The 24,270-nt window shown below is 38.2% G+C and overlaps 1 protein-coding gene across 2 annotated transcripts in view; it reads right to left on the bottom strand.

Moving 5' to 3' along the window:
* Nucleotides 1-24,270, bottom strand: part of GAS2 (growth arrest specific 2) — a 124,006-nt gene that overhangs the window by 85,681 nt on the left and 14,055 nt on the right. For both annotated transcript variants that reach the window (XM_070735233.1, XM_070735226.1), the window contains exon 2: nt 20,359-20,480. In XM_070735233.1, the coding sequence (XP_070591334.1) occupies nt 20,359-20,480 (122 nt within the window). The remainder of the gene's footprint in view (nt 1-20,358; nt 20,481-24,270) is intronic.

The raw sequence follows: 24,270 nt of genomic DNA, 5'->3' as shown, positions 1-24,270 counted from the left end.
TCCTCAGAACTAATGTAGTTACTGAGTTCTGTCTTGGTCCATTAACCACTTAATTTTAAATATTACCATATTTTTTGGATTATAAAATCCACCTTTTTCCTCTCTAAAAGAGGCTGAAAATTTAGGTATGTCTTATACTCTGAGTGTAGCTTTTTTTGAATCTTTCTTTTCAGCCCTAATTAGGTGCTAATGATCTTCCCAGCTCTTACCTTGCAGGGTCTTTCATTGTTACTCTCTGCGAAGAATATTTTTCCAGCCCTAAGTCTTTGCAGGCTTTTTTCATTGTTCTACTTGCTCTGAATAAGGTTATTTCCAGCTCTAACCAGGTGCTAACAATGTTCCCAGCACTTACTGGCTTGCAATCTCTTTCGTTGTTACTGTCTCCAAATAAGGTTTTTTCTAAGCCCTAACCAGGGGATAAAATAATGTGCTGAAGCTGATCAGACTAAGGATGCTAGCCAGATGAATACCTGGTAGGCCAATTCCCCCCCCCCCTATTTTCCTCCCCCAAAACTAAGGTGCATCTTATACTTTGGTGCATCTTGTACTCCAAAAGATATGGTATTTCTTAGGAATTTATATAAATTTAAAAATAGATAAATTTATATCCAGAGCTGCCACACCATGAATAATCTAGGTTCCTTATGCTCACAGTCTCATATTGCAACCTCTAAGTAATTACAAAGTTATTGGGCAATTTTAAAGTACTTAAACTAACATGACAGTGATATATTATCATGTCTCCAGTCAAGCTCTAACTAAAACAATACATGGTGTTTCCTTTTCCTTAATGCAGAACAGGTAATTCTACTCTAAAAAATGATTCAACTACAGTAAAAAATCAAGCAAACACAAAAACAATTAAATTTAGCATTTAGGAGAAGAACTTTATCCACATATCTGTAGAAAAATCAAATGTGTTTGGAGCTGATTACCAGTTACCAGTAATGAAAAGCTTAAGTTATAGCTAAGAGTCATTTTACTCATCACCTAGGCAGTTTAGTCAGTTTTATTCACTAAGTAGAATACTGGAACAATTGCTTTCCTGCAGCTTAAATGGTATTGTCTAGCATAGGGGTGTCAATCTTGATTTCATTGAGGGCTGCATCAAGGTTGTGTTTGATTTTTGAGGTCCAGGGTGGGTGGGATAGGCATGGTCAGAGTCAGTGTGGTTAGAGGGGTGTGGCCAGTATGGGCATTGCCAGCCTGACATCACTTGTGTCAGGACACCTGTGGTGGCCAATTGCTAAGGCAGGACTTCCCTCAGACCCTCACTCACTCCCATTATAATCTTCCTTCCTTCCTTCCTTCTCTCCCTCCCTCCCTCCCCCGTCCCTTGCTCCCTCTTCAATCTCCTTTCTTTTTCTTTCTTTTCTTTCCTTATTTTTCCTTCCTTACTCTCTTCTTATATTTCCTTTTTTTGTCTGTCCTCTTTCCCTTTCTCCTTTCCTGTCCCTTCATGGAAACGCAAAAGGGGAACATTTCTCCTTTTGTTTTGTTTTTAGATTGTTTTGCTAACCCTCAGCCAGCAAAAACAGAGCTTGGGTTGGGGGAGTGCATGTGTTCACTGGTAAAGGCACCACAGGTTGGTCATTTTCTGTCTCCCCATGGGCCAGATCTAAGTACCCTGTAGGCCAGATCTGGCCTATGGGCCTTGAGATTGACACCTTTGGTCTAGCAGCAAAGAAAGAACTAGAGATGGATAGATTCAGTTGCAAAGGACAATGGTAAATTGGGAAATGGATTATCCTGAAGCCTGTTTCTTCTTATGCACATTTTAATCTTAGATGATTTGTTCAAACAGAGGGCATTGAGTGGACTCTTTGGCATTTAAAATATGGAATCCTATACTGTGCTACAATATTTTATTTATTTGTTTGTTTGTTCAAACAAGTATAGAATTATGGTTTGTATTAACATAACATAAGTAGAAAGTAGTGATAGAAAGGATAAAAAGACAGTAAAAGAGGCACAGTAGGCAAAGTTGGTGCACTTATGCACGCCCCTTACAGGCCTCTTAGAAAAGGGAAAAGGTCGACTGTAAGGTTGAAAGTTTTGGGGTTAGGGGAAGAAACAACAGAGTCGGGTAGTGAATTCCAAGCGTTGACCACTCTATTGCTGAAATCATATTTTCTGCAGTCTAGTTTGGAGCGATTTACATTTATTTTGTATCTATTACATGCTCTTGTGTTATGTCTCATGTTTCATATGGACAATTTGCTGCTGGATCGCAGCTATACCCAGTAGTGGGTTGCTACTGGTACAGATGAGGACAGCGCACTGGTAGCAAAGGTTGCACTGCAGGTGCAGCTTCTGTTCTCCTGCATGCATCCAAATGTGCCCCAGTATGTTTTTGCTTCTGCGCATGCACAGAAAGCAAAATCTCGCCAGGGAACGCATGTGAGATTTTGGCAATTTTTTGCTTCTGTGCATGCATGCAGTGCATCCCCTTGTGAGATTCTGCTTCCTATGCCTGTGCAGAAGCAAAAAACGCTGGGATGGGCACATGTGCATGCAGAACAGAAGATGCATACACTGCACACCAATGGCAGCAAAAATGGGAATCTGCCCCTGGTTGTACCTTATTCGTTCAGACCACATTCAGCCTTGTAGTTTCATATAAAGGAGTGCAAAACATTTCATTGTGAAACTTCAAAAAACATGCTGTTCTGGATGCAACTCCTAATCAGCATACTAAATACAGTGGTACCTCTACTTACGAACTTAATTCGTTCCGTGACCAGGTTCTTAAGTAGAAAAGTTTGTAAGTATAAGCAATTTTTCCCAAAGGAATCAATGTAAAAGCAAGTAATGCATGTAAACCCATTAGGAAATAAATAAAAGTTTGGAATTTGTGTGGGAGGGGGAGGAGGAAGAAGAGGAGGAGGACTGTCACTGCCCAAAGCGAAGGGAGTGTTTCAAGCCCAAGATGGCCGGGGTTAAAGGGAAAATGGCAGGGAACTGGCCGGGCCTTCGTGCCGCTCTCAAATTTCCTGGGAAATTTTTCCAGGCTTGGGTTCTTAAGTAGAAAATGGTTCTTAAGAAGAGACCAAAAAATCTTGACCACATGGTTCTTAACTAGAAAAGTTCTTAGGTAGAGGCATTCTTAAGTAGAGGTACCACTGCAGATTGATTTAAAAACATTCACACATACACACACACACACACACACACAAGGTAGCCTGTTTCATGCTCCAAATAACACATCTAAATTCAAAAGAAAAGTTTGCACATCCATAGCTATATTTAACTTGCCTGTAGATGGTCTGTTATCAGCTACATCATGGGAACAAATTCCTGTTTTGCAGCAAATCCACCATTTTAGTAGAGATGAATTTGTTTATTATTTATTAATTTGATTTCTATGCCGCCCAACTCCCCAAGTATTACTGGCGATAATTCTCCTGTTAATTTCTCTTCCACTCTTTATCAGCAATCTTGTTCGTTTTAATCCAGCACCTCCTACATAGCAACCACTGATTGATGTTTCCTCCTATTATAATAATCTTAATGAGGTTTGTGGAGTGAGAAGGTAAACATTTGTGTCTGTGAGTCAAGTTTGGGCAAGGTCTCATAAACTTTCCTTTGTTCTTTTCTTCAATAAATGAAAATGAAACACTAGAAACACTGAGGGTTTTTTTAAAAAAAAACTGAGGTTATAGTTATAGATGATATTGATGGTGACTGCCTGTTCAGTTTTGGAATTCAATTTGTTTGCAATAGCACTGCCTATTATAAAAGGGGTGGGTGGGTTCCAACTTTGTTTCCTCCTGTGCCACATGGCTGCCCCTTATGGGCGCACATGCGCTTTGTGCACATACGCAGTGCAAAAATCCCTCAAAAAAAGCTGAAAATAAAATGGTGATGCATGCACAGTGCTGGAAGCTCAGCTTCAGGGCATAGGCTTCCTTCCCCCTAGGCCATTACAAGTTATGCATGGTATGTTTGTGTGTATGTTTGGTTTTATAATGAGGGTTTTTAGTTGTTTTATTAATTGGTTTGTTACATGCTGTTTTTTTATCATTGTTGTTAGCCGCCCCGAGTCTGCGGAGAGAGGCGGAATACAAATCCAATAAATAATAATAATAATAATAATAATAATAATAATAATAATAATAATAGGCAGAAGATTTTTTTTTTTAAGTTTCTATGCACCTGCTTTTGTGCTTAATTACTTCAAAGTATCAGTTTTCCTTCCTATCTGCTACTTCAACTCTTCCACAAAGTTCTGCATATATAATTCCATCTAGTTTCTTTCTCCCCCAAGGATTGATATCATTCCAAGTAACAGTTAGATTTCCATATGTTCTTCATGGAAATATATTCATGAATTTACAATGATCCCTCCAGAAATACTGCACAGACAAAAGTGTAGAAACACATACAAAATTCTGCACACCACCTAACTCCTGTTATTTTGCTGAATTTCACTGAAGTAAATTTAGATATTTTCCTTAACAACAATGATGGGAAAAGTGTTTTTCCCTTTCCCCATCATTGTTGTTAAGGAAAATATCTAAATTTACTTCAGTGAAATTCAGCAATATAACAGGAGTTAGGTAGTGTGCAGTGTTTTTCCCTTTCCCCATCATGTTGCGCAAAAGACCCTCTGCACATGTGCAGAAGTCTCTGTGCATGCGCAGTGGGTTCTTTTTCCAGCTGTGGCGAGCAGAGAACCGGTTTGTTGGTGTGGCTAACCACCCATCGCCACTGGTTCAGCGACCTTGCCCAAATTTCCACCAATGCTATGCATGAACCAGTCCGAACCAGCTGAATACAACTTCTGCATGTGTGTGTGTGTGTGTGTGTGTGTGCGTGCGTGCAAGCGTGTGTGTGTGTGTGTGTGTGTGTGTGTGTGTATGAACTCTCTGTAAATTACCAGTTCATTTGCAAACCTTCCATCTGGATAAATCACATTTACACTACTTCTATAAGCATGTATTTATATAGAGAAATAGAAGAAACTTCAGATAAGCAAGGATAAATCTCACAAATGAAGGAAAAGATATATGTCCCAGAATAATGTTGCAGGATCCAATCTGCATCTGTCATCACCAGAACCAGAGGTTTAATCTTCTGAGTTTTCAGACCTGTGCTGTAGGTCAACCTTCTCTCTATGGTAGAAGAGATCTATTTAGCCAACTGGCTAAATAGTGTAAGCTGAACATCTTTCCATTCCATCTAATTATGCATGCTTCATTATCAACATCAGTTCTTCTCTTATCACCATCACTTCCAATAATTGTATAATATTTGCTCACTTTCAAAAGCTTCCTTTATTTCTGTAACTTAATTAAAGAATTTTTCCAATATGGCCATTTGGAAACTTTAAACCTTGTTTCCTTGTAACATTCATTGTAAACTACCTTACCTATTTGATTCTAAAACAACAACTGGCAACTTCAGATTTGCATGTAAAATTGCACATAAAATTGCAACAGTAAGTTCTGCAAGGGTTTCAGAACTTCTCCAAACTTTCAATTTTCCACTATTACAAGGGAGGAAACACATGGAAAGTATACTGTGACTTTAAATTGACTTAATCCAATTTAACCAAAGCAACTTCCCTACATATCCTCAGGGCCATTATGTAACTATTAAGTTAAATTACATTAAGTCCTATTCTCAAAGATTGCAAAAAGAATAACTCAAGATCCATTTACAGGTAGGCTTTTCACTTACGACCACAATTGAGTCCAACATAAATTCTTTTTAAAGTGAATTTTGCCCCATTGTAATACTTTTTTGCTTCTGCACCTGTGGAAATAGCAAAATCTCACATGGAGCTGCAAGTGTGCCTGTGTTTCGGCATGCACAGAAGCAAAAAACCTCACCAAAATATGGGCGCACCTGTGTCTCCATGTGCGATTTTGCTATTTCCACAGGTGCAGAAGCAAAATTGTGCTGGCCCCGCAAATACTCATGAGCCGCGGTGGCGAGCTCAATTTAGCGTTCCGGCTAGCAGCCCATCCCTGAATTAAAGTAGTAACACTATTGTTAAGTGAATCTGAATGCTTAAGATTTAAACATCGGAACTAATAGATATATTTGGAGAGAAGGATGTTTATGTATACTGTATATGATTTATGTTGTTTGCAATAAAACTACATCTCCTTCGATATCAGGTTTTGTGTACTTTTTGCTATTAGTTATTTAATACTAATAGCATACTAAAGAAACTTTGAGCTTATTTATTTATTCATTCTATTTACATACTGCCTAATCAATTGCAGACTCACCGCAATTGATAATAACTAATAAATTCATGATTTATGGAAGGTTTCTTGTTGAAATGGACATAGCACAGCCTATTCTAACCCTATACCCTCCCATAAAATGGTGTTGTCAAATTTCTTTGGTTAGACAATTATGCCCCCATTTCTATCGGGCTGAAAAGCATTCTGGCCAGTCCTTCAGAATTAATAAGCTAAAAATAATCCAAGATAACATGTTTACACATTGTCTAACCAGATCCCAAAGAATCAATGTTTTGGTGACTTGGAGCTATTTGGCAACAAATTGGTTTATTTATAAAGTGGTTGTGGTAACCAGTCAAGATGTTTACCTGTCTCATTTCTCCCTAAAGAAAAATTAGTAACTTTAAACAGAGCTATTGACTGACAGCCCAGCAAAACAATAAGAAAAGATAGGTAGAGATACTTCAACACCCATACTTGAGCTTGAATTTGTGCTTGGGGAATTTTAGTCTTTGTATTTCTCCACCAGCAGTCTAAGATTTGCTGCTCCCATTTTATCTCATAGTGTTCCTTTGTAATACAATGATCCAACCAGGATCAAAATAACCTAAGCATAGGTACATTAAATTATTTACTACAATGTCATACCTGTCAATGACCACACAATAGATACAAACTTAAGGTAAACCACACTGAATTCAATTGCAGAAAATATGACTTCAGCAACAGAGTGGTCCATGCCTGGAATACACTACCTGACTCTGTGGTTTCCTTCCCAAACTCCCAGGTCTACTGTTGACCTCGCCCCATTCCTAAGAGGTATGTATAAGTTTAAATATGCATAAGTACACTAACATGCCTACTGTCCCTGTCCTAACGTCCTCCTTTATTCTATCCATTTCAGGTATTAATAGCCATGTTTATACCTATATTTGTTATCTAACACCTGACCGACCGACCGATTGACCAACCGACCAACTGGATGGATGGATGGATGTATAGATAGATAGATAGATAGATAGATAGATAGATAGATAGATAGATAGATAGATAGATAGAGATAATACAGAGAGAAGCTGCTTGACCATAATCATACTGAGAGCTCAGATCATCTCTGGTGCCAAAAGCTAATTAGATATTGCGTAACAAACTGCTGAGAACTTGAAATGGCCATCAGAATCTGTCAGAATACACAAGAAGCCTAAAGCAAAATCATCCCACAGAGATATCCTGGGACAAGTCATTCTTACCTGGACTAGGAAATGATCTGACAACAACAAAGATCCAGATGTTATACTCCCTATTTCCAGATCATCATGCAACAACTCTAAGGCAAAAATTGATGGACCAGAGATTGCCTAGAACAAATCATGGCAATTATGAAATCTCAAACTCTCGCAGCTTCAACCTTAGGTGACTTATGTTCAAGACTCAAAACATCCAACAATATTAGGGATGAGTTTGGAAAAAGTAGAATTTTCTTCTTATACTATATTAAACCAACAGAAGGGACAGACATTTGGCTTTGTCTAGGTATATGATATAGCACCCCCAACTTCACTATTTAGATATTTTTTTTAAAAAAACGTGTGTTCTGAATTATGTCCTGATTTTTCAGAGTCTCTGGAACATGGATGCAACTTTATAGGCAAGATAAAAATGCAAGCAGCTTTACAATCCTATGAAAATAATTCTATCCAGATGGATTAACACATGTTAACACTATGTTATACCTTCCCAATTCAAATTATACATTAGGAACACATTTGCTTTAAAATTCTAAAAAGAAGGTTTTTGAAAAACTGGAAGACATTATCCTTGCACAACAGTAGCAATACTTTTTAATATATTTTTTTTCAAACCTCTTCACATACACATCAGAACAAATACCATAAACCATTTCAATATTTATATAAATATGCAATGCTATCCAGTAAACATTTAACAAACATTCTAATCTTGCATCTTTTATATTCTTGTTACCTGTCTGTTTTTCCAATATTTATTATCATTCCTCCCCCTCTACCTCCCTTTTTTCCCTCTACCTTCTTTCTCCTTCTTTCCCACTTCCTACATCCCTCTTCCTCTTTCTCATCCCTCCTTCCATTTGCCCCCTCTTCTACACTCTATTTTCCTCTCATCCTTTTCTCTACTTCCTCTTCCTCCCTCTCATTCCTTTACTAAGTATATTTATTTATATGTCTTATAATTTACAGACAGGTAATACATCTCCATAACTTCACTTAATTAACAGTACATCTCTTAAAGCTTATTTTTTTGTACATCCATATTTATATACATATTATTTCTCAAGGTATATTTTTATTATTATCTTAATATTGCCTCCTTAAACTGCCTAATTTTGTCATCTGAGTTTAACAACTTTAACTTTTCATCTTTCTCAACTTTATTTTGTGTCATTTATCTTTTATACATAGTCATTTTCCATTCAATCCTAAATTTCCCTCCCTAAATTTCCTTTTCTTTAAATGTCAATCTATTCATTTTGGCACAATCCGATTTTTCACAAACTGAGCTAAAATGCTCATGTAAAAGACTATAACAAGGCTTGCATGTTAAAATTATGTACACACACCCATTTTGAGAGCTAGAGACAGAGTCATAACTTCTGGTTTACGGTGTATCCTTTCATTTCAGAACCTACCATTTTGGTTTTTCTTTTTCCTTAGCAATAATGCCAGAAAGGTAATCCATCTTTGGCTACCACTGGAATAATGCAGCGAATATTATCCCGATAACTACTAATGCATATGTTATTTGAATTTAACTCTTCAAAACACATGTGAGCATACATAGAGATTATTTAGTGATTTCAAAGTAATAAGGACTCTCTGCATACCACACATGCCTTGGTACTTTAAATTTATTTGTACAGCTGCAAAATTCTTAGATTAACTATCTGTCGGGAGAAGTAAAATATGGTGTGGAAAGTAAGGAGATGAAATCCAAGACACTGGGAGAAAAATTACAAAATGAACTTCTGCAATATGAATTACTTCAAAGAGAGTAAGAGAGGGAGAAACTCTCACACTTTCTAGAATAATAACCTGTAGTTGGAAGACCAGTATATCATTAGCAATAACCTGGATCGTTCCAGCCATGTACTAATAGGCAGCATTTATTGACATAGCTGTCAGTGAATCTTCTTTTCTCTTAAATCTGCTGGAATATAAATTTGGTCATAATGCAAATACCACACAGTGTCCCAGAGGCAAAGTCTTCAGCTAGGAAAACAGCACTGCAATCTCCAGAAATGATCACTCTGGAATCAGACTGCTATTAAATCCTCAGTTTTTAATGATTACATTTCCTTGAGGCAAATTAAGATTATACATTGAACATGACATGCTTTTATCATTCTGATTGTATCAGTATACTGTATATCATCTCTGTGTCATTCTTTCATTGCATTTCAACAGAAAGTGTTTTGTTTGTTGATTGTTTGCACATTTTTAAAGGACTGGAAACTTAAGAGTGTGGCAGTCTAGTCTCTGCAGACTATATAAACTCTACCTCAAAAATAAGACCTAGTTAAGATTGTCATCAGTGCAGGATGTGGCCAGCACTAGAGGTGACAAGGGCACAGGGGCCAATGGTGTCTAGCAGGAGCCTCAGGCTATGTAACACAGCATAGGTGAGTTGATTACTTGTCCAAGCATCAGGTGAAAGAAGAGGCGGGGGATGGCATGCGATCTGGATGCACCATGTAGGCTGCAGACCAGCTAATAGATATGAAGATGGCTGCCTACCCATTTATCCCACCATCTCTTGGTTTGCCTGCAACACACACAGCATGTCAGGATCACTTGCCTCCCCCTGTGCCTCTGCCTCCATCTGTGGCAGTTGTAATGCCTCAGTGCCTGGCTGGAGGGGCACTCAGGTAAGCTGGTGCAGGGTGTGTGGGGCAGCTCCATACACCTTGCCTAGCTTGCTTCATATTCCACCTCCCCCACCTCACTGCTCAGGTGGTTTCTCTCATCTGCACCATTGCCAGAAGCTTGGGTGATCTGACTAAAGCAGCGATCTCTCTCTCTCTCTCTCTCTCTCTCTCACACACACACACACACACAGAGTTTGGAAAGACCTGTCTCTGTCTCTCTGAAACAGCAGTTGGCTGGGACGGTGTTCAGGTAAGCCGGTGAGAAGCGAGGGAGAGAGGTTCTGCACCCCAGGCTTGCTTTGTACTCCACTCAGTAATGGGCAGTCAAATTTTTACTGCCACACTGCAGGTGTGGCTTGATGGTCATGTGACTGGGTAGGAGTGGCTTGCCGGCCATGTGACCAGGTGGGGGTGGCTTGAATGATCATTATCGAAGTGAACTGTTACTGCCACACAATTACTTTTAATCTCAGCTGTGGGCAGAGTGAGGGCTTCGCGAGGGGAAAAGGCCCCAGCCCAGACTACTTCAGCGTGGCTCTCCTGGCCTTGGGAGGTGGCCGTGTGAGGCTGGAGGGGAGCTGGGCAGGAGAGAGGGAAGCTTGTCTGAGGCCAGGAAGGAGGAAAGAGGAAAAAAGCAAGGAATGTACAGCAGCAGCAGGAGAGGAAAAAACGGAGAGCCAAATTGAGACTGGTAATCCAGTAAGTTACTGCCGCCAGTCAGTTGGAGCTGTGCATGCAGCTTCATTTCTGTCGGTGGAACTGTGTTCCACCTTGTCCTGCCTGTGGCCCACCTGATTCCATCCCCCACGTCACTTTATCACTGCCATCTCAATGCGTTGCTCAGCCTCCTGCTAGATTCCCTGCAAGCAAGGAAAAGAAGTAGCAAAGAACAAAATGAAGTGGGAGAGAGGGTGGATGACAAAGCAAGGCAGGGGCAAGGCAGAGCTGCTCCAACCACCTCACCCCAGCTTACGTGAAGGCCCTTCAGCCAGGCCAAACACACACACACACACACACACACACACACACACACACACACACACATGCACACCTAGGGCAGCCACATCCCTTCACTAACCTTTCCAGCTGCTTTTGCCACTGCCACATACAGAGAAAATAATCTGTGGGACTACAGTAAAAAAATAATATTTTTTTTAACCATAGTCCCTCAGATTACTTTAATTGCTCTGCATGTGGCAACAGAGAATTGGGCATGTGTATGTGCACACCCACCAGGATGGCAGGGGTGGCTAAAGTGATGTGGGCTGAACCTTTACAGTTTCCAGGATGGCCACATGAGACGGATTCAGCCTCATTGCAGGCCGGATTTGGCAGGCGGGCCTTGAGTTTGACAAGCAATTCCTGCTACCAGTTCTATAGAATCGGTTCGAAAAACAGGAACCTACCTCTGCTACCCAATTATCTATTTATTTGTTCTATGCCTGCTTATCTTAAACTCAGCTCTTTCAGTTGTTGCTTTGTCACACCCATCCCACAACAATGCTAAACGTAAGTCAGCGTAAAATCATTTTCTTGATATAGTTCAGTTTTTTCTGCTAACAGAGCACCTAAACCATTTACTTGAATGAGTTCATGGGTGAACTTTTAGGTGTTAATTATTATGAAGCCATTATCCAACCAACCAGAATATTATTATCAATATTTTCAACAAAAAAAAAAGTTTTGAATATGAAGGCCAAACTGTATCTGCATTCTTTTTTAATTGGCAGGAGGATCCACGCTGAATCAAGGCCAGATAGGTTGGGAAGAGAGAATGCAAGAAAATTCTTCCATCAACCAGATGACCTCATTATTGATTGGAGAACATAAACTGTACTGGGTGAAAATGATAGGAGGTAAGAAATCAAAGCATCCAGAGGTCACTGGGTTAATTTCTGGTCTATCCTTTCTGTTTCCATCTGCAACTAAATCCACAAGAGATCAAGCAACTATCCTGAGTTGTATTTTGAGTGATCAATAGGAACAGAAAATAGATGTAAGAAGGTGTATTTAAAACTGAAAATAGGTTTATGAAAAATAAATGTTTGCTATTGGAATTTAATATTGGATTCCTATTGACAAAATGCATGTCCAAGAGTGTCATAAGTGGCACTGAGACCGAAAAAAGTGTTTCTCTAAGGACTATATTCTGCCTTACTTGTATGGAATAGAAGCACGAACAATGGTCAATGACCACAAGTACAATCAAAGGTAATGTGGATTTATATAAAATTATTTGAAATAGAACAAATTTAATATATGCAAAGCAAGATAGTCCTCCAAAGAATAGATAAAAAGTGGGGAAATTCTAAATACCACGAAGAAAAAAAATTGAAATATTCAGATTTTTTTTTAAGCAGTAGCAAAAAAGATGTATCTTCACTAAAAAGCCTACTTACAAGGTCTGATAAAAACAGAGCATCCTTGTTTCATAACTTAATTTTAAAATAACAAATAACATCAACAAATTATCAATATTTAGCATAAAGTAAAGTACTTGAAATAGCTGACTATTTTTCTGTCATTATAGGAGTATTACCGAAGAATTGTGGTAGGGGATAATTAAAATTCTCCTTCTACTATCCGCACTTTTGTTTGTTGGTTGGTTGGTCTGTGTGTACGTATGTTCATGCTGCAATGTCCTGCCTGTCAATGACTACTTCAGCTTCAACCGCAACAACACAAGAGCATGCAACAGATTCAAACTTAATGTTAACCGCTCCAAACATGACTGCAATAAATATGACTTTAACAATCAAGTTGTCGAAGCTTGGAACTCATTACCGGACTCAGTAGTGTCAACCCCTAACCCCCAACATTTTTCCCTTAGACTATCCACGATTGACCTCCCCAGGTTCCCAAGAGGTCAGTAAGGGCCGTACATAAGTGCACCAGTGTGCCTTTCGTCCCCTGTCCAATTGTCTCTCCCTTATCTCATATATATTTTCTTCCTTTGTATCTTCTCCTCTATTTTTATATCTTTTCTTCTATCCTTTTCTTTATATATATTACTACATGTCTATTCTCTTCAATATGTATTGTGTATTGGATAAATAAATAAATAAATAAATAAATAAATAAATAAATAAATAAATAAATAAATAAATAAATAAATAAATAAAAAACATCCTGCCATAGAGTTTCATAGGGAACACATTGCACAATTCTAATTGTTAATAAACATAAGGCTCAGTCTGACCTATAAGATATTGTTTCATATTTGGTCACTCTGCCCAATATTGACTCTTTGTCTTTAAGGAAAGAAAGCTACTAAAGCAGAGGTGTCCAACCTTGGTAACTTTTAGATTTGTAAACTTCAATTTCCAGCCACCTTAAAGTTGCTAAAGTTGGACAACACTGTACTGAAGTTTAAACCTGGCATCCTCCTATTATATTGTTATTGTTAGTTATTGTTGTTGTTGCTTTTGTTGTTATTACAGTACAGAAAATGAGGTTTATATGCTGACTTTGGGATGTTCTTACCAGTCATAGGGAGCTATGCAGTAGGAGGCGGTCCCAAAGATAACCTTGTCCTAAGCCATATAGGGATTTAACCAACACTTTGAAATGCATTGGGAAGCCAGTGCAGCTTGCAGAGTATTAGTGTAATGTGGGTGTACCTAGGTGCTCCCACGACAGCTTGTGCGGCTGCATTCTGGCCCAGCTACAATCTCCGAGTATTCCCCAAGAGTAATCCCATATACAGCACATTGCATTAGTCTAACCGTGAGGTGATGAGGGAATGAGTGGCTATAAGGAGTGCCTTGCAATGCAAATAGTATCGCAGTTGGTGTACCTGTACAAAGGTGCCACAGCTGTTACACGTTGTTCTAATTTAAGCTGTGAATCCAGGAAGACACCAAAATTGCGAATCCGTTCTGAGGGGAATAATTTCTCTCTCCCCCCTCCCGAACCAAAGATGGATACTCGGTATAATCTTTTGGGGGCAAAACCCACAGCCACTCAATCTTGTCAGGGTTCAGTCAGCGCCTGTTTCCTCCCACCCAGACCCTGTAGGCACCGGCACAATCCTCCCCACCATGATTTTGGGTGGTTTTTTCCAAGTATTCAGTCCTTATTTTCAGATGTTTGCTTAGCAATTGTAGCATTTGGTTAATAACCCTGGTGTTTGCTTAATGGCTTCACAAAACAGTGGAACTGAGCAATGACTCAATTAATGACTGGCACAATTTACGACCATAACTCTGAGCTCAATTATGGTTGTAAGTCATGGTCTTGAAATTATTATTATTATTATTATTATTATTATTATTATTATTATTATTATTATTATTATTATTATTTTTACTATTATTTATTATTATTATTATTAATTATTTTTTATTATTTATTAGATTTGTATGCTGCCCCTCTCCGTAAACTCATAGTGATCATTATAATAGTATATATACATCAAATATAGAATTCTATATGGAAGCTCAAAGGTGCAGATTAAGTATGTGAACAGCACAGAATTTCAATCAGTAGCATGAGATACAGCAATATGTGAAGAGCGTGTTATAATAAAAATTGAAGACATGTGTTTCCTGATCAAGAAACAAGCTGAGATGGGAGTGGGTGGAAGAAGGCACTGTAATGCTTGGAATAAAAAAAAAATCTGGAAATAATTTACGCAAAATACATGAGTATGAATAGAGATACAGTGTCTTTTCTATTGGCAAAGTATCTCATCACGCCCAGCTAGAGAAACAGATTCAGGCTGTTTTCCCAGCACAAATGCATGTATACTACATGACTTGCACAAATTTCATGCACCAAATGTGAACTCTATGCTATCCCAGATTCTTCACAATAGGATTCTTTATAGTCTTGGGCTTTACATATCCAGGCATTTTGAAACTATTCTCATGGGTTTACATCATGGAAAGAGCCATGCCCAAATTGATTTTGACAAGACCAAAATAGTTTGTTGCATTCCGTTACTTTGAGATGAAAATAATGATGTGCCCTCATGGCCTTTGAAGGCTTGTCAGTAACAGAGGAAAGTTGCAAAGGAAGTCTATATTTTTCCTCCCCTTTGTAGGAAGAGATAGAACCTAACAGGACCACACAAAGTGCCAGATGGGGCTCATCTTACTGACACTGAAGGGTCTTCATAGCATTAGTCACTCCAAATGAGTCATTGTGTGAAGATGAAATATGAGTGTCAACAAAGCCCACTGTAGTTTTCAGAGATAATGTTTTGTTCTAAATGAGAAAATGGCCACAACCTCTGATTAATCTACCCCATGATTTTGATCCCTGCAAATTTAATCTTTGGTTTTGCTGACACTTTTTTTTAATCCTGGCAGGGTACTACACAGTGGGCAGAAAATCAACTTACATAAAGATGAAGAAAGAAACATCTGCCTTTTTTCATCTTATACTTTTTTTCCTGTCTTGCTTCTGAAAAAATATCTAGAAAACTGGGGAAAAGCATCAAATCTACATTTTGCTATTAGAATTGGTACTACCAGTGTTTATTTTTAGGTAAAAGTAAGACAGCACACATTTTTCATGTGAAAGAGATGTTGGAATGTAACCAGTATTAAGTCTGAAATATAATTAACATAGATTGTCTCAAATTTATATTTATTTGCATTGAGTTGAGAATCTTACTTTCATTATATAAATATCTTTTTGGATAATAGCTGTTTAAATTTTCCCCTAAACACCTACCTCTCAAACTCTGAAGTTCAAACACTTTCTGTCAAGCTTGTCAAATATGAGCCATATAAAATAAGGCTCATATTTTATTTTTTTATAAATATGAGCCAAGCCAAGTATCACTTTAGCAATAGCAATAGCATTTAGACTTATATACTGGTTCATAGTACTTTACAGTCCTCTCTAAGCAGTTTATAGAGTCAGCTCATTGCCCATAACAATATGGGTCCTTCTTTTACCAACATTGGAAGGATGGAAGAATGAGTCAACCTTGAGCTGGTCAGGATCAAACTCCTGGCAGTGGAATGCAGAGTTAGCCTGCAACACTGCATTCTAACCACTGTGCCACCACAGCTCACTTAAGTCTATACATGGCATCTTCCGAAAGAAAATCATTTGGATTGTGATTATTCACCATTGTATTCCTATCTGAAGTATATACTTATGCTACTAATGCTGCCAAAGGAAATGTGTGGCTGAGGCATAAGGTCTTGGCACATGAACCATCCAAAAAACATCCTAAAACAATTTTCCCTACTTAGTGCCCTCAAAATATTTCAGGAATATTAACTCACCACCATTCTTAACCACCAAGCTTATTTCACCACTGAAATAACACTTGAATCAATAAGACAATTTCAGTCCATCCCTACTTATATTCACGTTTACATGTGGTTTGTAGCGTGATTTTAGCAGATAAACTGAAGTATGAGAAGTTGCATCAAGAATAACATCAAGAAGTTGCATCAAGAATAAAACTTTAATAAAAAATTTAATTTTAATAATAAATAGGAAAACCAAGTAGGACTCTGTTCTTTACATTTTACTTGTCTTCACAAGTAAATGTGTACTCAGTTGACTCTTTTTCTGCATTCACACAGCATGCTAAACTACTATGGTTTGAATTCCACACAACAGGCCACTAAGCAAAAATGTGCTTGCTCAATGTGTGATGGCTTATATAAAATTTGTTATTTCTTGCTCCCATATAATGAAACAAGGATTCAATATGAGTCACTTGCTCAATCTCTGTGTTATTGAAAAAGAAGGCTTCCCTTTGAGATTCAGTGTGCAATAAATTCTTAAGCTCTACTTCGAGAGACATGATTTGGCACCAGAAAGAAACCAGAAAGCTCCCATTATATGAAAGAATGCATTAAGTTATAAAAAGTAATGTTTTAATTTACTTGGGGAAATGAAACAAAGACAATAACTGCCAATGAATTCTGATGGAGACATGCACTCTGTTGAGATATAAAAACGTGACTGATAAGCTTTCATTTCATGGAATTACTTTATTGGTAAAATCTTCTTTGTCCCTTTTTCTCTTTCCTTCCTTCTAACCTCTTCTCTGCTGTCTGCCTCCCACTCACTCAGCTGCAGTTTGGCTGTTGTCTCCAGCACAGAACTTCTGGCAGCTGTTTCCTTTTTAAAAACAATCACCCTGCTCCTACCTACAGAGTGCTTTATCGCTTTTAATAGCAGCTGAAGTGTCTTAAAGTTTTCAGCTGCCAACCACATCTTCAAGACAGCAGCTGGACATGAGCTCCACTATAAGTCTTATGCAGCCATCTGACTCTTTGGTAGCACATACAGTATATTATGAATGCAGTGAATCTCATGCTTTGGAAGAATCCTTTATAGTATGTTAAACTCTATGTAACAGCATTCTCATAGACTGTAAAGGCTCTTTTGTACCAAGACTTGCATTTTTCAGTTGTGAGTTTATAGCTTAAAGCTTCTACCCAAGAACCCATGAAAACGGAAACATGCCTTGGCAAATGTTGGCAATGGTTGAAAAGCTGTTATGCGGCCACTTCTTTTCATTCTTAAGCTATGGAATGTGAAATAATATGCTTGCACTCACGCTCTCACTCACATTTGCACAAGATTAGGGTGAGGTTTTCTGCTCTCACTTGCATGACATCTATACTGCCTGAGAAAAGAATCTAGCTTATGGAAAGGGGGGAAAAAACTTCAAGAAAGAATAGACCTGCACATTCATCAGTTATTTTATATCTTCATATTATGGCATAAAACAGCAACCAAAATTCATAATCGCTAGACCAATTTGATCAAATGGTTAATGCAAAATGGTAAATGTAAAATAATGCACTTGGGGAAAAGGAATCCTCAATCTGAGTATTGTATTGGCAGTTCTGTGTTAGCAAAATCTTCAGAAGAAAAGGATTTAAGGGTAGTGATTTCTGACAGTCTCAAAATGGGTGAACAGTGCAGTCAGACGGTAGGTAAAGCAAGTAAGATGCTTGGCTGCATAGCTAGAGGTATAACAAGCAGGAAGAGGGAGATTATGATCTCGCTATATAGAGTGCTGGTGAGACCACATTTGGAATACTGTGTTCAATTCTGGAGACCTCGCTTACAAAAAGATATTGACAAAATTGAACGGGTCCAAAGACGGGCTACAAGAATGGTGGATGGTCTTAAGCATAAAACGTATCAGGAAAGACTTAATGAACTCAATCTGTATAATCTGGAGAACAGAAGGAAAAGGGGGGACATGATCGAAACATTTAAATATGTTAAAGGGTTAAATAAGGTCCAGGAGGGAAGTGTTTTTAATAGGAAAGTGAACACAAGAACAAGGGGACACAATCTGAAGTTAGTTGGGGGAAAGATCAAAACATGAGAAAATATTATTTTACTGAAAGAGTAGTAGATCCTTAGAACAAACTTCTAGCAGACGTGGTGGATAAATCCACAGTAACTGAATTTAAACATGCCTGGGATCCATCCTAAGATAGAATACAGAAAATAGTATAAGGGCAGACTAGATGGACCATGAGGTCTTTTTCTGCCGTCAGACTTCTATGTTTCTATTTTTCTATACACCAGCCTAGAAACCAGAAAACTGAGTTCTAGTTTCAATCTTAGGCATGAAAGCCAGCAGGGTGATTTGGGGATCAATCGCTCTCTTTCAGCCCAATCCACTTTATGAGATTACTGTTGTGAGGAAAATATGAAGGGGGGAGTGTTAGGCATATTGTGTGCAATGGTGGGCTATGAGCCGGAACGCTAAATCGTGCTCGCCGCTGTGGCTCATAAGTACTTGTGGAGCCAGCGTGATTTTGCTGCTGCACCTGTGGAGGGAGCAAAATCGCGCACGGAGCCGCAGGGGTGACCGTCTTTTGGCAAGGTTTTTTTCCTTCCGCGCATGCCGAAACATGGACACACCTGCAGTTCCTTGCGTGATTTTGCTGCCTCTACAGGTGCAGCTGCAAAATCGTTCTGGCCCTGCAAGAACTTACGAGCCACAGCGGTGAGTGCAATTTAGCGTTCTGGCTTGTAGTCCACTGATTGTGTGGCTTTTGAGTTATTTATAAAGGTAATAAAGGCAAGAATTTTTTTTAAAAAATACATAGTAAAGTAGCAACAAATCAACTCCATTTTAATTTATGAAGCAGCGCTAACCATTTCAGGGAAAGCAAATGTGAATAATTGTAACAGCCACCAGAATTTGGTGTGACACCAGCTCCTGTTCATTGCTCTTTCACCTTCGGTACCCTTTTCATCTAGCTCAGAGGTCATCAAATTTGGCAACTTTAAGACTTATGGACTTTAATTCCCAGAATTCTCCCATAGCTGGCTGGAGAATTCTGGCAGTTGAACTCCACAAGTCTTAAAATTGATAAATTTGGGAACCCCTGATAGCTGATATTTCTTATAGATCAAGTCATAAATAGAGGTGGGCTATGAGCTGGAATGCTAAGTTGCACTTGCCGCCGCAGCTCGTAAGTTCTTGTGGGACCAGCGCAATTTTGCTGCTGCACCCGTGGAGGTAGCAAAATCATGCATGGAGGCGCAGGTAAAACCTCGTCGAAACTTGGGTGCAATTTTGCTACCTCCACAGGTACAGCACCAAAATCATGCTGGTCCCGCAAGAACTTATGAACCGTGGCGGTGAGCGCAATTTAGCATTCTGACTTGTAGCTCACCGCTGGTCATAAACTATTGTTTGGCATCATACATAAAAATACTATTGAAACTCAGATTAGGAGCAAAATACAGCTTTGACAGTGGAAGATCCTATGTTTGATGTTTGTTATTTTTACTTTTAAAAGAACTCAGGCCACAGAACTGGAAAGGCTTTTCCAGATACTTTTACAAAATTATTATGGTACTGTTTCTCAAAGCAGGCCATTCTAGGTCAGAGTATATTAAGAAAGAGAACTAAACATCACTGCATCTTTTCTACACCCCACCCAAAATTGTAATTAAATTGTATAGATTATGTCAACTTCCCTGCCTTATTCCCTCTGGTATGCAATTCCCCAAGGGGAAGATTAATACAGAGACAAGTATTTGTATAATCCCTAAAATGCTCGTTTATTTGATTTTATGTTTACCCCAACTTTGCACCAATGAATGACATTGAAGACAGTGATTGATTAAACATTGAATCATGATTTCCTATTAGATTATAGCTTTCCCCAGCATTAGTAATTTTGCATATGGCAGAAAAATGACAGATGAAATAAATCATTAGTTATTGTCACTGGAAATATTGAAATCATGAAAAAATAAACAAGACTCCTTCCATGCATTTACTTTCTTAAATTAAGGTAAGTTTACCTTCCCAAACTTGATTTCAATGCAGTTTTCTTTAAATTTCTCCTGTAAAGTCTCTGCTAGTTGACAGAGCAGAGCACCATTATCCAATTTCTCCATGAAGGTTTCAGCTGTTATTTCTTTTCCTGAAAATGATACAAAAGGAACACCAATCAGCACCAGTTTTGTGGATTGTTCATTGTGTGGGGGAAAAAATGACTGCACTGTGGATTTTGCTTGCATCAAATTGTGATGACTCCCTGCTAAAGAAATACATCTCACATTATAAATCACATACTGATTTGTATTTTTTTTTAAAGATAGCAAAACCTTTATTGGAGGAAAGCTATAGTCAATGAAGTCAAAACATATTTTATTTCATGATTGCCAATCTGTATTTTCCCCACAGCAGTTAGTGGTAACACCGAAGAGCCTTATTCTAAAGCTTAAAACACATGTAGCCAATGTAGTAGCTTCACATACTGAGACATTTCTTATAAATGCAGATGATTGCAATGCCAGATTGGCTGGAAAGGTATGTTTCCATCATCTAAATTTAGCAGTTTTCCTTTAGGATTTGAGGAGGATGACATTACACTACAGCACCAGTCAAAAGATATATGATTTAACTTGATGAGAAGGTGCTGGAAGCAACAGCCAATGGACTGGATGTCATTTACCTTAATAAGTTGAGGGGATGAGGATGGTGGGAGTATTGGATACTTTTTGGAACAGAAAAGGAGTATTTTGCTTATTCAGGTTTAATAAATATTATAGCTCTATTTAATCTTCACAGTTAGTTTCCTACCCATTGGAATGAAGTTTCCTTTTAGATCTGGCTGGCTTCCATTCCGAGAGTATGTATGTATGTATGTATGTATGTATGTATGTATGTATGTATGTATGTATGTTTGTATGTATGTATTTATTTATTTATTTATTTATTTATTTATTTATTTATTTATTATTAGATTTGTATGCTGCCCCTCTACATAGACTCAGGGCAGCTCACAACAGCAATAAAACAATTCCTGACAAATCTAATAATTAAAAAATGGAGGGCCTTGAAAAGACTTGCTCTTCTACTAGAACTGGGCATAATTAGCCCAAGCACTATTGGATATAGGTTATACCTGTTCCTTTTTGTTGCTGGCAGGATTTATCACTGTTTTTGTTTTAGTTTTGATTGATTTATTATTGGTAAACTCCAGTTAATAATGCTACTAACACCACTTTGAACACCTTCAGCATTGATAAAATTACTACCAGTAAGTGCAAAAGGTAGGATGTGCAAAAAAGTAAATATGACATTTTTTTAAAACTATAACTTTTTTTAAACAGCTATATATGAATCCATAATCAGTTTAAATAAATAAGGATAATAATGCATTATCCATATTTATTTAAACTGATTATGCATTGATAATAATACATATTATGTGTATGCAAGGAGCGTGCATAAGTGTACCAGCATGCCTTCCTCCCCCGTCCTAATATTTCTCTCTTACTAGTATCATGTATATAAACACTGTTATATCTTTGTATACTACCAATGCGTACTTAACAAATCAAACAAATAAATAATAAATAAAATAATTTACTTATAAATAAACACATAAGAGCAAGCCAGCTGGAAAAGGACAATTGGCATAAAGAAATCCAGAAGCTCTTTGTACTAAAAACAAAGAGGCAACTAGTCCAGAAGTGGTATTCACTTACTTTCCCTATAGCAGTGATGGCGAACCTTTATTTCCTCAGGTGCCAAAAAAGCATGTGTGTGCACTATCACGCATGCGCAAGTGCCCACATCCATAATTTAATGCCTAAGGAGGGACGAAAACACCATCCCTCACCCCTTTGGAGGCCGGAAATGGTCTGTTTTCCAACTTCTGGTGAGCCCAGAAGGCTCATGTTGTGCCCTCTCCAGGCTCCAAAGGATTCCCTGGAGCTGGGGAGGGTAAAAATGCCTCCCCCCCCAGAGGTTTTCTGGATGCCAAAAACGGCCCTCCCAGTGCCTCTATGTGTGCCAAAAATCAGATGGCTGGCACACACATGAATGTTGAAGCTCAGCTAAGGCAACAACTTACATGCCAGCAGATATGGCTCCTCATGCCACATGTGCCATAGATTCACCATCTCTGCCCTACAGTTTCACAAATGTTATGGCACGCGCCATGTCCACGTATATGTATGTGCTTTGCTCATGCATGTGATTTGCACCCATGTGCACAGCTTCAAAACATGCAGAAATAGGACAGCATAGAGCCGTGGTTGAGTGGTAGGGTTCGGTGGTTAGGTAGGTGCATGGGCCCATCTGCAGGTTGACGCTACCGATTCTCCTGAACTGGTCCGAACTGGCAAAATACCACTTCTGGCAATTACCTCCACAGCCCTTAGATTAGCTCATCAACATCGCCTGGAGAACAGGTTCTGAGTAATGCATATCCCTGAAAGGCACTGCCCTTGAGCATTTTATGATAGATAAAAATGTCTATCATTGGTAAGTGGTATGTAATGCTTCTTTAGGTATACTTAGTGGTGCACTTATGCAGGCCCTTTAAATACCTTTTAGGAATGGAGTGAGGTCCATAGTAGACAGTCTAAGGTTAAAATTTTGGGAGTTTGGGGATGAAACTACAGCCAGTCATTGACCACTCTATTACTGAAGTTGTATTTTCTGCAATCAAGTTTGGAACAGTTTATCATAGGTTTGTATCTATTGTGTGCTCTTGTATTGTTGTGTTGAAACTGAAGTATTCATTTACAGGAAGGACATTGTAGCAGATGATTTTATGAACCACAATTAGCTTGGGCTTAAGACAGCCTAATGACAGACTATATAATATCTCTAATTATAGACTACATGAAAACAAATTGTTGCAGTCAAGTAACATGACTTATCCATTTATTACATCTTGATCATTTTTGATCGTCCAAGAATCTTAGAAAGAAAATCTTTATAAGAATCTTAGAAAGAAAATCTTAGAAAGAAGAAATCTTCTTTCTAGGATTTTCTTGCCAATACCTAGTTTGCATCAAAATAGGAATACAGAAAAGCACTGCTCCTTCTATTACAGAATTTGTTCTGTACCAGACTGCAAGAAATGCTGTTGTAAAATAACTGGAATAATTAGAATGTAGTTATTTTTTTAATTTTCATGGCCCTCTGGGTGCAGGCATGAAAGAAGATATAGAACTATTATGAGGATACTTTATAATCTCTACAAATGCATTTATACCGTGCAAGCCAAATAAAAATCCGAAACATAATTTGCCTGCAGAAAATGCATGAAGTGTTGCCATTCTCATTTAGCTATAGTTGAAATTCTCAATGCAATTTGGGATGCTGGCTAAAAAGCCTGAATCAGAATTCCCCCACATGCAATAGAGGTCTCCACAAATCATTTCTTTCAGCACACTTCCACTACCATTTTAATATAACCATGACTTAATAGCTAAAACTCTGCCTAATAATCTTAACAATGTCTATGGCAGTTACTTAAATTGTAATTGAAATAAGCATGTTTCCAGAAAACATAATAATTAATTACAATTTGATCTGGGGTACACATTACATTGTTACATAGTGCGGGTGTTGGTATATATACAGTATTGTACACAGAATATATTATATATTATATTCCTTCCAGTCACTGTTGACTACTGGCAATTGCCTGGATTAGTTCCTGCTGTTTTCTTGGCAAGATTTTCAGAAGTGATTTACACTGCCTCCTTCCTAGGGCTAAGAAAAGAATGATTAGTTCAAAGTCAGTGGCTGCCTTCAAGCCGAGGGTCAGTCTAGAACTCACAAGCACCCAGTTTTAGCCAGGTGTCTTAATCACTACATAAGATTGGCTTTCATGATGGTTATATGGGATTTTGGGTTTTTTTATTATAAACAATGGCTTGTTGTATATTATTATTTTAGTATGCCAA

Source organism: Erythrolamprus reginae, chromosome 1 (genome assembly GCF_031021105.1).
Source record: "Erythrolamprus reginae isolate rEryReg1 chromosome 1, rEryReg1.hap1, whole genome shotgun sequence".
Lineage (NCBI taxonomy): Eukaryota > Metazoa > Chordata > Lepidosauria > Squamata > Dipsadidae > Erythrolamprus > Erythrolamprus reginae.
The sequence above is the reverse complement of the archived record's forward strand: the minus strand, read 5'-3'. Positions and strand labels throughout refer to the sequence as shown.